This window comes from Scyliorhinus canicula, chromosome 1 (genome assembly GCF_902713615.1).
Source record: "Scyliorhinus canicula chromosome 1, sScyCan1.1, whole genome shotgun sequence".
Lineage (NCBI taxonomy): Eukaryota > Metazoa > Chordata > Chondrichthyes > Carcharhiniformes > Scyliorhinidae > Scyliorhinus > Scyliorhinus canicula.
The window spans coordinates 209,731,261-209,745,666 of NC_052146.1; the positions used below are offsets into that span (position 1 = coordinate 209,731,261).

Here is a 14,406-nt window from a genome sequence, read left to right on the forward strand (position 1 = left end):
GCACGTGTGGAGTTTGCACATTCTCCCAGTGTTTGCGTGGGTTTCACCCCCACAATCCTAAAATGTGCAGGGTAGGTGGATTGGCCACGCTAAATTGCCCCTTAATTGGAAAAAAATGAATTGGGTACTCTAAATTTTTTTTTTAATTGAGTGGAATTTTTTGAGGACATTACCAGTCCAGTAGATAATGGGGAGCCAATGGATGTGGTATATCTGGATTTCCAGAAAGCTTTTGACAAGGTGCCACACAAAAGGTTGCTGCACAAGATAAGGATGCATGTCGTTAAGGGTAAAGTAGTAGCATGGATAGAGGATTGGTTAATTAAAAGAAAGCAAAGACTGGGAATTAATGGGTGTTTCTCTGGTTGGCAATCAGTAGTTAGTGGTGTCCCTCAGGGATCAATGTTGGACCCATAATTGTTCACAATTTACATGGATGATTTGGAGTTGGGGCCAAGTGCAATGTGTCCAAGTTTGCAGATGACACTAAGATAAATGGTAAAGCAAAAAAGTGCAGAGGATACTGGAAGTCTGCAGAGGGATTTGGATAGGTTAAGTGAATGGGTAGGGTCTGGCACATGGAATACAATGTTGGCAACCTGGGTGTCATAGTGCATGAATCGCAAAAAGTTGGTTTATAGGTGCAACAGGTGATTAAGAAGGCGAATGGAGTTTTGTCCTTAATTGCTAGAGGGATGGAGTTTAAGACTAGGGAGGTTATGCTGCAACTGTATAAGGTGTTAATGAGGCAACACCTGGAGTATTGTGTTCGGTTTTGGTCTCCTTACCTTAGAAAGGATGTACTGGCGCTGGACGTTGTGCAGAGGAGATTCACGCTGTTAATCCCAGAGTTGAGAGGGTTGGATTACGAGGAGAAGTTGAGTATACTGGGACTGTACTCGTTGGAATTTAGAAGGATGCAGAGGGGATCATATAGAAACATATAAAATTATGAAGGGACTAGATAGGATACATGCGGGCAGGCTGTTTCCACTGGCGGGTGAAAGCAGAACAAGGGAGCATTGCCTCAAAATAAGTGGAAGTAGATTTAGGACTGAGCTCAGGAGGAACTTCTTCACCCAAAGGGCTGTGATTCTATGGAATTCCCTACCCAGTGAAGCAGTTGGGGCTCCTTCATTGAATGTTTTCAAGATAAAGATAGATAGTTTTTTGCAGAATAAAGGGTTATGGTGGGTCCGGGCGGGAAAGTGGAGCTGAGTCCACAAAAGATCAGCCATGATTTCATTGAATGGTGGAGCAGGCTCGAAGGGGCAAATGGCCTATTCTTGCTCCTAGCTCTTATGTTCTTATATTAAGAAATGGGAGGAAGAGCTGGGAGGACAGGTGGGGGCTGAGACATGGACAGAGGCCTTGAGGGTGAATGCGTCCTCATCATGTGCGAGGCTAAGCTTCATCCAGTTTAAAGTGGTGCATAGGGCTCATATGACGGTGGCGAGGATGAGTAGGTTCTTCGCGGGGGTAGAGAATAGGTTTGGATGGTGTGCGGGGGCACATGTTCTGGACTTGTCCAAGATTGAGGGGGTTCTGGCGGGGGTTCTGGCAGGGGTTCTCGAACATGATGTCCGAGGTGCTGGGAGTGGAGGTGAGCAATATTTGGTATGTCGGAAGACCTGGGATCCAGGGGGTGGGAGAGGCCGACATTTTGGCCTTTGACTTTAGGGCAGCATGGTTGCTTTACAGCTTGACTTGGGTCACTGTCTTTGCGGAGTTTGCACGTTCTCCCAGTGTCTGCATGGGTTTTCTCCGGGTGCTCAGATTTCCTCCAACAGTCCAAGGATGTGCAGGTTAGGTGGATTGGCCATGCTAAATTGCCCTTAGTGTCCAAAAAGGTTGGGTGGGGTTACTGGGATAGGGCACTCTTACCAAGGGCCAGTGCGGACTCGATGGGCCGAATGGCCTCCTTCTGCACTGTAAATTCTATGACTCCTCGATAGCCTGGAGGCAGATTTTGCATGGGTGGAGGGACTCAGAGCCACCAAAAGCGAGAGTGTGGGTGAGCAACCTGGCAGAATTCCTTTTTTAAAAAAAATATAAAAGTACCCAATCCCCCCCCCCCCCCTCCTCAATTAAGGGGAAATGTATTTTGTGGCCAATTCACCTATCCTGCACATCTTTGGGTTGTGGGGCGAGACCCACGCAAACACGGGGAGAATGTGCAAACTCCACAAGGACAGTGATCCGGGGCCGGGATCGAACCTGGGTCCTCGGCACCATGAGGCAGCAGTGCAAATCATTGTGCCTCCGCGCCACCTTACCTGCCAGAATTCGAGGCTGGAGAAGGTCAAGTTTGCATTGAGGGAGTCGGCAGATGGATTCACCTGGTGGTGGAAGCCATTTATTGATTTAAAGAGGTTTGAGGGGTGGGGGAGGAGGAGTGGTTGTTGATTGAAATGTTTGGTTGTTCTTCTGATTCTATTTGTGTATGTGAAAATGCCTTGCATAAAAATATTTTTTAATCAAACAGTGCTATCAAGTGGTACTTAGCAATAACCTGCTCACGGACACTCAGTTTGGAATCCACCGGGGTCACTCAGCTCCTGATCTCAATACAGCCGTAGTTCAAACAGGGACAAAAGAACAGAATGCCAGGAGGTGAGGTGAGCATGACTGCCCTTGACATCAAGGTAGCATTTGACTGATTATGGCTTCAAGGAGCCCTAGCTAAACTGGAATCAATGGGAATCAGGGAGAAAACTCTCCACTGGTTGGAGTCATACCTGGCACAAGGAAGACGGTTGTGGTGGTTAGAGGTCAATAATCTCAGCTCCAGGATAACACTGCAGGAGTTTCTCAGGGTAGTGTCCTAGGCCCAACTATCTTCAGCTGCTTCTTCAATGACCTCCCTTCCATCATAAGGTCAGAAGTGGGGATCTTTGCGGATGACTGCTCAACATTCAGCACCATTTGCGACTCCTCACTTAATGAAGCAGTCCATGTCCAAATGTAGCAAGATCTGGACAATATCCAGGCTTGGGCTGACAAGTGGCAAGTTACATTTGCGCCGCAAGTGCCAGGCAATGGTCGTCTCCTACAAAAGAGGATCTAACCAGCACCACATGACATTCAATGGCATTGCCATCGCTAAATCCCCACAATAGGGGCTGGTTTAGCTCACAAGGCTAAATCGCTGGCTTTTAAAGCAGACCAAGCAGGCCAGCAGCACGGTTCGATTCCCGTACCAGCCTCCCCGGACAGGCGCCGGAATGTGGCGACTAGGGGCTTTTCACAGTAACTTCATTGAAGCCTACTCGTGACAATAAGCGATTTTCATTTCATCAACATCCTGGGGGTTACCACTGATCAGAAACTGAACTGGACTCGCCATATAAATACTGTGGCTACCTGGGCAGCTCAAATGTTTGGAATCGTACGGTGAGTAACTCACCTCCTGACCCCCCCCCCAAAATCCTGTTCACCATCTACAAGGCACAAGTCAAGAGTGTAATGGCATACTCTCCACTTGCCTGGATGAGAGCAGCTCCAACAATAGTCAAGAAGCTCGACACCATCCAGGAAAAAGCAGCTCACTTGATTGCTCCGCCTTCCACATACATTCAAACCCTCCACCACCAACGAACAGTGGCAGCCTTGTATCTAATGACAAGATGTACTGCAGTAACTCACCAAGGTTCCTGAGACAGCACCTTCCAATCCCATGACCACTATAATCTGGAAGTACAAGGGCTGCAAGTACCTGGAGGTCTCCTCCAAGTCACTCACCACCCTGACTTGGAAATATATTGCCATTTCTTCAGTCGCAGGCCAACATCCTGGAACCCCTCCCTAACAGCACATTGCTGTACCTCAAGGACTGTAGCGGTTCAAGAAGGCGACTCACCACCACCGTCTGAAGGGCAACTAGGGATGGGAACTAAATGCTAGCCTAACCAGCGATGCCCACATCCAGTAAATGATTAACAAAACGTAGGACAGTTTTCCAAGGCTGTTGGAGGCTGGTTTGTGAACAAACAGGAAAAGTCCCAGAAACTGATTGAAGGAGAGTGGGGAATTCCCCACCATGTGGACTAAGTAATTTAGTAACTGTTGAAATTGTTAAGAAGCTAATCATGGAAACTGGACTTCGCAGCCATGGAATTGGGTTCCCGACCTGTCAGGAACTCTCCAGGGTAACTAAGGCGAACACATTGCGGAAAGAGCTTCTTCAGGAAACCGATAAGCTGGGATGGATTTGATGAGATAGTTCCAGCCATCGACACGGAGAGGAGGCTGGTCAAAGCACTTCTGATCACTTTTTCACTGTGACAGGAGATTGCCAATTTATGCTGAGACATTTCACCTGGCTAGTGGGCACGGCAGCACAGTGGTTAACACTGTTGCTTCACAGCACCAGGGACCCGGGTTCGATTCCCGGTTTGGGTCACTGTCTGTGTGGAGTCTGCATGGGTTTCCTCCAGGTGCTCCGGTTTCCTCCCACAAGTCCCGAAAGACTGGCTTGTTAGGGGAATTGGACATTCTGAATTCTCCCTGTGTGTACCCGAACAGGTGCCGGAATGTGGCAACTAGGGGACTGTCACAGTAACTTCATTGCAGTGTTAATGTAAGCTAATGGTGACACGAATAAAAATTATTATTATTAGTGCTTCACTTACCTGCAGCAGCACTACATTGCTGCCAGCCTTCAGCATGGCCTGGGAGCAGCTTATTCAGTTTCATATTCACCTCTGTTGAGGGTCAAGAGCCTAATCCACACCACACCAGAGGGAGGTGGTGGCAGAGTGGCAATGCCACTGGACTGGTAATCCAGAGGCTCTGGTTAATGTTCTGGAAATAGGGTTCAAATCCCACCATGGAATTTAAATTCAATTAAAATAATCTGGAATTCCAGGTTAGTTTAACTAAATTAAGTACATTAAGTAATGCTCACCATTGATCATCATCATAACCCAGCTGGTTCATTAATACCTTTTAGGGGAGGAAATCTGCTACCCTCAGCTGATCTGGCCTACATGTGACTCCAGGTCCATAGCAATGTGGTCGACTCTTAACTGCTTTCTGGACAAGAAATGGTGGACTTGCCAGCGCCACCCACAGAACCAGCTGCATTTTCTCAGTCGTATGCTACCCCAGAGGGTAGATGGGATGGACACCAAAATCCAGCTGAAAGGAGGAAGAATGCTCAACATGGCGAAGATCAGTTTTTACAACATGAATGAATGAAATGAATGAATGAAAATCGCTTATTGTCACGAGTAGGCTTCAATGAAGTTACTGTGAAAAGCCCCTAGTCGCCACATTCCGGCGCCTGTCCGGGGAGGCTGGTACAGGAATCGAACCGTGCTGCTGGCCTGCTTGGTCTGCATTATAAGCCAGCGATTTAGCCTTGTGAGCTAAACCAGCCCATATGCGCTTTCCTGCCACAGGAGGTTCAGGTTCTCATGGCAGGTCACTGCTGCCATTTATAGCCTTCACAGAACAAGACTCCTTCCCAGTGTAGCAGGTGGGCATGCTTTGCCAATGGCCGACATGACTGGTCAATGGAAAGAATGACCCCACTTCCTTGGTCTCTGCCTCTCGCGAAGTTGTGTGCTCTCTTCTGACAGGAGAAAAGACAGAGAGGCACACATGTTCATGATGGCTTGTATGCAGAGTAGGATACCACTTGTGAAGGATCACAGTGAGACATGGGTGTGGGTGGACTATAGGCAGAGGGAGAGTGAGTGTTGGCGAGTCCCGCTGGCGTATGTTACAACAGGTACTTACCAGTGGGACCTGGCTCCGCGGGCGGCCTCCGGGATCCTCGGGTCGGGGGGGGGGAAAGAGAAGGAATCTGTCCCCGGGGTGCTGGCCCGCGATCAGAGCCCACCGATCCGCGGGTGGACCTGTGCCGTGAGGGCACTATTCCTCCCCTTGGCCAATGTAACGGTCCGCAATGGCCGGAGCGGAGATGACCCCCCCCACCCCCCTCTGCGTATGCACTGGGATAACCCCAGCATAAGCTGGCGCTCCTGTGCATGCGCCAACTTGCGCCGCCCGGCAAAGGCCCTTCGGCACCGATTGGCATGGCACCAAGCCCCTCCTGCACCAACTGGTGCGGCGCAAACCACTCTGGCACCGGCCTAGCCCCTGAAGGGGCGGAGGATTCCGCACCTTTGGGGCAGCCCGACGCCGGAGTGGTTCACGCCACTCCTTTGCGCCGGAGTTGCCCGCCCCGCCGGTTTCCGAAGAATCCCGCCCTATACTCCTGCTGCTTAATTTCTTGGTCATTTCCATCCTTGCCTACTTGGGTGGATAGATTGTCCTCTTCCTCCCATCCTTGGGAGAGCTTACCTCCCTGCAGTACCTCAGATCCTGCAGCAGGACCTCCAGGTAAGAGTGAGAGAGCTGAGGATAGTCTTCACAGATCTCCTTTCCGATTCCTATGGTGAGCTTTTATGATACATGTCATGGCCCCTATAATTAGATGGCCCCCCTGTTGCAGCAGAAATCAACATTCCAGCTGTAGTGCTTACCTAGGAGTGCTCGAGTATTCAATGATGACTCGGATTCTAGTGAACATCTGCAGCAACGGAGAACTATGACTCCCCCCAGGACAGAATCTTCATGGGCAAGGAATGGTGAGCCTATGAATAAACCAGAAAAATGTTACTGGACTTTTGCTAATAGAAACCTATAGATTAGACAGCCTTACTGATTCAAAACTTTGCTATTCCTTAACCGTCAGGATAATTAACACACCTGCTATGTTGCACAACTGAAGGCCGAAATCCAACACACAGGCAAGGTTAGACTCAAGTAAAACCCAATCAAACTACAGAATGTCAGCTTAGACATCACATATCTGATGAATAATGGGGAACGGTTCCCTTCTTTAACAAAATACAGGGAAAGGTTAGTGTTAGATATGCAATCTCATCAACACTGCTACATTCACAAATTCAGCTGCATCTGTTGGGAACCAGCATATCAAGAATTAGAAAGAAAAAAAATCAAAGTCACAGTAATCCACGAGTTGCTTTTGCGCTCTTTCTTAGTCATCTCAGTTACGTTGATGAAGTAGACGGTTGGGGTCATAAGAATATAAGAAATAAGAGCAGGATTGACGGGTGAGGGCAGGCATGCAAATTGTTCGACAACTACTGAATGAATTTACCTAAAAAGGACTAGCAGGAGACACAACAATTGGCCAAATGATCAACAGTTCATCTTCTAAGACAACAAAATCTGAGTAACACATTCTAATGCCATTGCAGATCTGCCTACATTGCTGGATTGTGCACCATCCTTACCTGGACATAGTGAAATCCATTATGTAAACAAATGAAAGTCAAAATTATTTCTCAGAATAATATTTTCAAAAAAATAATTATGATTAATGATCATATTTTGCTTTAATTAATTAAGTTGATGTGTAAATACATTTTTGCCATAGACTGAATGGGTGACTACGCGTAATTGGCTGAAAAGGGATTATGGAGATTGACATTGTGAATGAGCTGAATTAATAACAGTTATTAACCTAGGGTGCTTCAGCGCACTTGTCATTTCAATTCTGCGTTACTAGAAGAACTGAATGATCAGAATAGTTACTTTTCTAAGCCAGTTCCCTTTAACTCATCAGTACTGGCCAATTAAATGTTTCCCACCTCCATAAGCATTACAAGTACTGTTTATAAATTTGCTTTTAAATTCAATTTGTTAAAACAGGCACTGTTGACAAAACTATCTTTTGAAACTTTGTGCGGAAATCAATGGAAACATTTCTAAGTAAATTTGTGGCGGGTTTTACAGGAGTTTCCCCACCGCTATCCAATGACACTTAGGGCTCGATTCAACTAATTGGGAACAAAGTCCTATTGCGAGCATGTTTAGCTGCGTGTTTCTGGGCTCGCCAGGAAACACATGGCTATACAAAGCGACTTACGTTGTATAAGGGGCCTCAGCGGGAAGTGGGCAGCTGAGGCCGCACATAGCCCCGTTTTGTACACTGGGGAGCTCAGAGGCTCCTGAAGCGATTCACGACAGCCCAAACGCACTATAGGAGGGTCCCTGTGCCACCCCAAACACCCACGCAGGGCACCTCTGGCCCGATTGCATGCGCAAAAAATGCCAGCTTGGCAGTGCCAACCTGGCAGTGCTCATGCCAACCTGGCAGTGCCAGGCTGGCCAGGTGGCACCAGTGCCAGGACACCATCTTGTCCAAAGGGCACGCAGCTGGGGGGCATCCAATACCCTGCGAGACCCCCACAAGTGCTGTTCTGTTTGGTCCCCGTTTGTGAGTACCAGTGTTGAACGGCGCTCGCCCGAGGTCCACGAGGCGAAGGGGATGAATCCCAAAGCTTCAGGGATCTGCACATTAGAGTAAGACTAGCTTCCTTGCTCTAATATGCAGATTTGCCAAAAGGTGATCCCGCCCACAATGGGCAGGGTTTACATCGCAAGGCCTCGCAAGATCACATTGGATCAGACGCTTTGCGAGCCTGATAGATCCCGGGAGTGGGGTCTCCCAGCTTTTACTGGCCATGCTGCACCACGGCGAGCTGCGTTTCAGGCCCAGGATGGCCACTGTATTACACCCGTAGTCACTTTTTTGGGCCCTGGGGAGTTTCTCACCAGTTTAGTCCACACTTCAAATTTATTTCAGCGCTGGTGATCTGAACTCGGAGATCAGGCCATCATTTTGGAAGGGTGTCCCGATCACCAAGTGAGCCCCCCATCCCCCACCCATGGGCAATGTCACCCCCCAACACACACAGGCAATGTCATCCCCCTACACATACACAATGCCACCCTCCCCAAACCCCACTATGGGCCAAACCCCACTATGCGCCATACCCCCACACCCCCGCTATGGGTCACCTCCCCACACCTCCACAATGGGTCAGCTCCCCACACCTCCACCATGGGTCACCCCACTCCCCCCATGGTCACCGCACAACACCCCGCTATGGACTCCCTCCCTTCAAACTCTCCCAAGCCGCCTTACAGCAGCCTCCCCCTTCCAGGACCCCCGTCAAGCCTCCAACCTCCCAGAGGCCCCTATTTACCTGCCCTGCACACACAGCTTCAACCTCCCCACCCACAGATCCCCCCCACCCACCCTCCCTTCATGGGCATGGTCCCCCTCGGGCCCTGATCATGGCAGTGCCACCCTGTCACCCTTGCACTTTGGCAGTGCCAGGGTGGCAGTGCCAAGGTGCCCACATTTTCAGAGAGGCCCGGGGCCAACCCTGCACTAACGGGGGGGAGGGGGGGGGGGGCAGTAGAACGATAGAATCCCTACAGTGCGGAAGGAGGCCATTCAGCCCATTGGGTCTGCACCGACCTTTCGAAAGGCCACCGTCCCCAGGCCCAATCAGCCATCCTATTCCTGCAACCCCATTTAAGGGGCGATTTAGCATGGTTAATCCACCTAACCAGCACATCTTTGGATGTGGGAGGAAACTGGGGCACTTGAAGGAAACCCACAGAGTGATGGGGAAAATGTGCAAACTCCACACAGACGGTTACCCAAAGTCAGAATCGAACATGGGTCCCTGGCGCTGTGAGGCAGCAGTGCTAACCACTGTACCAACCACGGTAGATCGAGAGAGGCCGGTAAATCCCAGGTAGGTAGGCCTCAAGTAGGTTTGAGACCTACTTTAGCGAGCGCAGTTTAGTCCTGCCCCTTTTGGCCTGAGTTCCTTTTCCACCACCTCACGGGACTTGGGTATATGTGGCGAGGCGCGAAAGCTGTCGGGAGGCTTCACCTGGGATCTACTGGGCACTTTGTGCTCTTGCTCGAGCCCAACGCAACCACTGAATCGCGTACTTTATCTTGTCTCGTTTTACTTTATTCATTCACATTTGTTATTTTTTAGCCAGTTTTATCAATCATTTTCTTAGGGAGCAACATCATCACAACGACTGCTCTATAAACATCTGAGGCCATGGTAGGTTTACGCTACACAGAATTTCTTAAATAGCTTTAAAATTACATAGTAACTTACTGAAGATATTCAATTCATACCACTGTGGTTATAGATTCAAATTCAAGTAGTAGGTGACATTTCAATCCACCATCCACAACGTGCAACAACTTTAGAAATTTCTCAGCCAGGCAGCTGGGTGGGAAACCTTGTGGAGTTAGCATGTCCTATGGATTGCCCAGTCTGCCCAATGAAAAAACTGGAGTTAGAAGATAAATCAACATGGCTGAAAATGCATGTCGTAGATAGCACAAAGGAGGCCATTTGGTCCATCAACTTGTGCTGGCTCTTTGGTCGAGCTTTTCAATACATTCCACTACCTTGCTTTTTCTCTGTAACCCTGGAATTTGTTCTTCCCTTCATGTATTTAATGAAAACAAAATCTTAAAATTAAGGCCAATTGAAGTAGAAGAGATTGCATTCTGAAGCAGATAAGATTCACCTAGAAATTCAAACAACAATTTGTATATTTAAAAATAAAAATCATGGGATGTTGGCGTCACTTACAAGGTCAACTTTTATTGCCCATTATAAATTGCCCTTGAACTGAGTGACTCGCTCAGCCATTTCAAAGAGCATTAAGTGTCAACCACACTGCTGTGAATCTGAAGTCAGAATTCAGCCAGACCAGTTAAGAATGGCAGATCTCCTTCCCTAAAAAGCATATTTGTGAAGCAGATGAGTTTTTACACAATCAACAATGATTTCATGGTCGTCATTAGACTGTTAATTCCAGGTTTTTATTTACTTCAAATTCCACCATCTGCCATGGAGGAATTTGAACCCAGATCACCAAAGTATTGTCCTGGGTTGCTGGTTTACTACTTCAATGACAATACCATTATGCCACCACCTCCTCTAACAGCACCTTTAACATAACAAAATGTTCCAAGTATGCTTCACAAGTGAAGTAAACAAAATCTGACACAAAGCTACACAATGAGGTCGTAGGACAGATAACCCAAGAGCTTGGGGGTAGGTTTTAAGGAGCTTCTGGGAAGAGGTAAATTAGTGATTTAGGGAGGGAATTCCAGAGCTTAGGGCCCTGACTAGCTGAAGGCAAATCCACCAATTGTGTAGTTATTAAAAATCGGGAATGTTCAAGAGCTCAGAATTGAAGGAGCACAAATATCTTGGAGGGCTGTAGGAGACAAGAGGTAGGGAAGAGATAGGCCATGGAGAGAGGTGAAAATGCACTTGAGAATTTTAATATCTTGGTCTTCCTTAACTGGGAACAAATGTAGGTCAAGAACATGAGCGATGCATAAAAAAGACTTGGTGTAAGTATGGACAGCAGGGATTTGAGTGACCAAATGTTTAAAGATAGGGCAGGAATGCTGGCAGCAATACATTAGAATGGTCAAGTCTAGAGGTACCAAAAACATGGACCAGGATTTCAGGACATGAGCAGAGGCAATGGTGAAGTTGGGCAATTTAAAAAAAGTGGTGAAATTAGCTGGTCTGATGGGAGACATGTGATACCAAGTTTGTGAACAGTGTGGTTCAGCTTCAGCCAGTCACTAGAGAGACGGATGGAGTCATTGGCTAGGGAACAATGTTTGCAACAAGGAAAGAGACAATGGCCTCAATTTTCCAAAAAGTTAGTTCAAACAAAATTCTGTTAATCTTATTCTTGATGCTGAACAAGAAATCAGACAATTTAGCGACAGTAAGGAGGTCAAGATGATGGTGAGATTTAGCCGAGTTTGGAACTGAATATGGAGAACTTGACATGTTTTCAGATGTGGTTGCCAAGGGGCAGTATGCAAATGAGAAATGTGAGGAATCAAAGATCCTTGAAGCGCCAAAGGCAATGGTCTAGAAATGGGAAGAGAAGCTATTTCAGATGATTCTCTAGCTACAAATGGATACATAAGATTTGAATCAAATGAATGCAATTCCACTCAACTGAACGATGGCGGAGTGGCATTGGAGAAGAATGGTGTAGTCCAATGTGTCAAAGGCTGTAGACCAGTTGAGAAGGGATAGTTTACCGTGTTAGTTGCATAGTAATTTGTGAATATGATAACAGCCTTTCCAGCATTGTTGGAGGAGCAGGTGGAGACAGAAAACTGATTCAGGGAATAAAAAATGACATTTTTGGAAAATTTGTCATAAATGTAGGAGGTAACATGTTCAAAGAACTTAAGAAAAGGGTGATAGTTTGCAAGGATGGGGGGGGGGGGGGGGGGGGGGGGGGGGGGATCAAAGGTTGGCTTTTGAGGAGAAGGGTGAAGGAGTGTGGGACAGTACCCAAGGTGCTAACAATACAAGTTATCATGAGAGCTAGGAAGGAAAGATGGGTAGTCTGCCGTTTAATGGAAATAGGTTTGAGGGAGCAGGAAGTAGGTATCATGAGCAAGATAAACTTGGAGTGCCTCAGAGGCATTGGAGAGAAACCACAGGAAGATACAAGCTGGAGCAGATGGTGGGTGGGGGAAAGAGTTGAGGAGAAAGCCTTTTAAGGATCTTTGGCCCAGTGAGTTAGGGGAAGGGAGGGAAGTTATCCACAACACAGTAAAGAGGAAACACGACAATTTTCATAGTGATTTATACAAAGAATGTAGTCACGATAGTAAAGGTAGACACATCTAAGCAATGCGCACAAATCCACTTCCCATTGCTTTCACTGATCAACACAAAACACACTTCAAAGATTTATTCCTCCACAGAATTACATTCCCATATCCCTCAATGGGAGGAACCACATAAGCATACTCTTGTCAGTAAACAATATGATTTAAATGAATTGTTGCAAAACTAATATAACACCTGAAGGTTGGATAGTGAAGTATTTAGAATACCGTCCTTACACCTCCAGAATCTCAAATGCTTCAAATTCTTATTTGCATGCTATTTCACTTCATCTACCTTTTAGCAATTATGCCAAAAATGAAGGCTTGGATTTTCCCGATATTGTCAGTGAAATGGCTGGGCAGTATGGTCACCCCTCCATGATTCTGCTGGCCTCCAATGGAGGGATCCCTGCACCTTCAGCCTTTTCTGTAATAGGAAGGCCCTATCGGTTTGTAATGGACAGAATTATGGAGTAGCCAGAAAACTACAACTCTGGAAATGCTTCCTGGACTAAAGTGCAGGGGTCCCCTTGATCGGTCCAGCCACTGGAAATAAGACACAGGAATTCAAATGGTCTAATGTATGATGATTCAGATAGTGCCTGAGATCTCATTGAACAGGTTTTCAGTTGTCAGTGTATTCTGAAAATGGCAGCTAATTGGTCATGTTGTTGTGACTAAATAGTGCAGTTGTTGTGGAAGAAATGTGTAGAATCCACACAGAGTGAATACACATGAACGACAGGCTGGATGCAACAAGACTGATTTATTTTCTATACACAATAACTCCACTCCCGAAGGGTCTCCCTCTCGACCTGCGCTCAGGTCAAGGTTTGTACACTATGTGGGCTCCCCTCGTCAAGGGGAAGCCCCGGCCCATTACCAGGAAAGTTTGGGTTCCATGGAGGTCATGGGGAACCAGATGGTCCACACCCCGTGGCCTCCGTGGAGGTTGTAACAAATGCATCAAAGCAACTCCCTGGGTAGCATGTAAAATAAGGTGGCTTGTACCCTCATTGTCTACTTTCTGGCAAGTAAATTTCTCCTTGTTCCTAACTGACTTGAACTTTTAGATGGAGTCTTTCCAGTTAGATGGGTGGCATCGATGGCATCCTGCACTTACAGGAATGCAATTGCTCAAACAAAGTTGATCGTTCTTTTTCTGCTTTACTGGATCCATTTGAAACTGAAAGAAGTCAAGACATGGTGAGTAGAGCACCAATTGATGTAAGTAATGTCACCTGGAAGTATCCAGATGCATTAAAATTAAGGGCAATTGTTACTTCCACAGCAAAAGTGGAAGAAGGTTGCATGTCTAGTTCAGCAGCTGGCATACTCATTACAATGATCAGCAGCAATGCAGCCTTTTTACAAATTGTGGATGAACTGGGAAGGTAGCTGTCATCTATAGACTTTGCCAATGACTCAATTCATACCAATGTTTGCCTTTTCTGCTTTACTTTCAAGGCTATTGCAAATGTAAACAAGACAGAACTTCCAACCTTCACAAAATGCACAAGGAAGAATAAATGTTAGAAAGTGGTGCTAGTGGGAGTGAACAACTGCTAAAAAGGAAACACCAGTGTTCCACAGAGGATGTGATTTTTTTTTTCAAAGCCTGTGGAAGAGGGCAAAGTAGTGGACACTGCCAAGTGCACACCAGTTTGGTTAACCTCTAAAACACTAGCCATATTTGTTTTCGTGTCCTACAGAAAAGCTTTTTGTTCAAGTCATTAGTTAAGTGCATGGTGACATGTGAAATTGGACATCAATCCTTTTCTTGGCAATTTATTTACAGATTCATTCATTACATGTCTACCCCCCCCCCCCCCCCCCCCCCCCACCCCCCCCCCCCCCCCCCCCCCCCCCCCCCCCCCCCCCCC

General features: G+C 47.1%; 1 protein-coding gene across 4 annotated transcripts in view; it reads right to left on the minus strand.

The window, feature by feature from the left end:
* The window catches only part of tasp1 (taspase, threonine aspartase, 1), a 123,693-nt gene that overhangs the window by 15,730 nt on the left and 93,557 nt on the right, over nt 1-14,406 (minus strand). For 3 of the 4 annotated variants that reach the window (XR_005461830.1, XM_038806849.1, XM_038806866.1), the window contains one exon: nt 6,492-6,602. Coding sequence is in view for 2 of the 4 variants with exons in the window: in XM_038806849.1 (XP_038662777.1) it covers nt 6,492-6,602 (111 nt within the window). In the remaining 2 variants the exon portion in view is untranslated. Of the gene's footprint in view, nt 1-6,491; nt 6,603-9,968; nt 10,131-14,406 lie in introns of all 4 variants that reach the window. The other variant, XR_005461829.1, reaches the window with a different exon arrangement.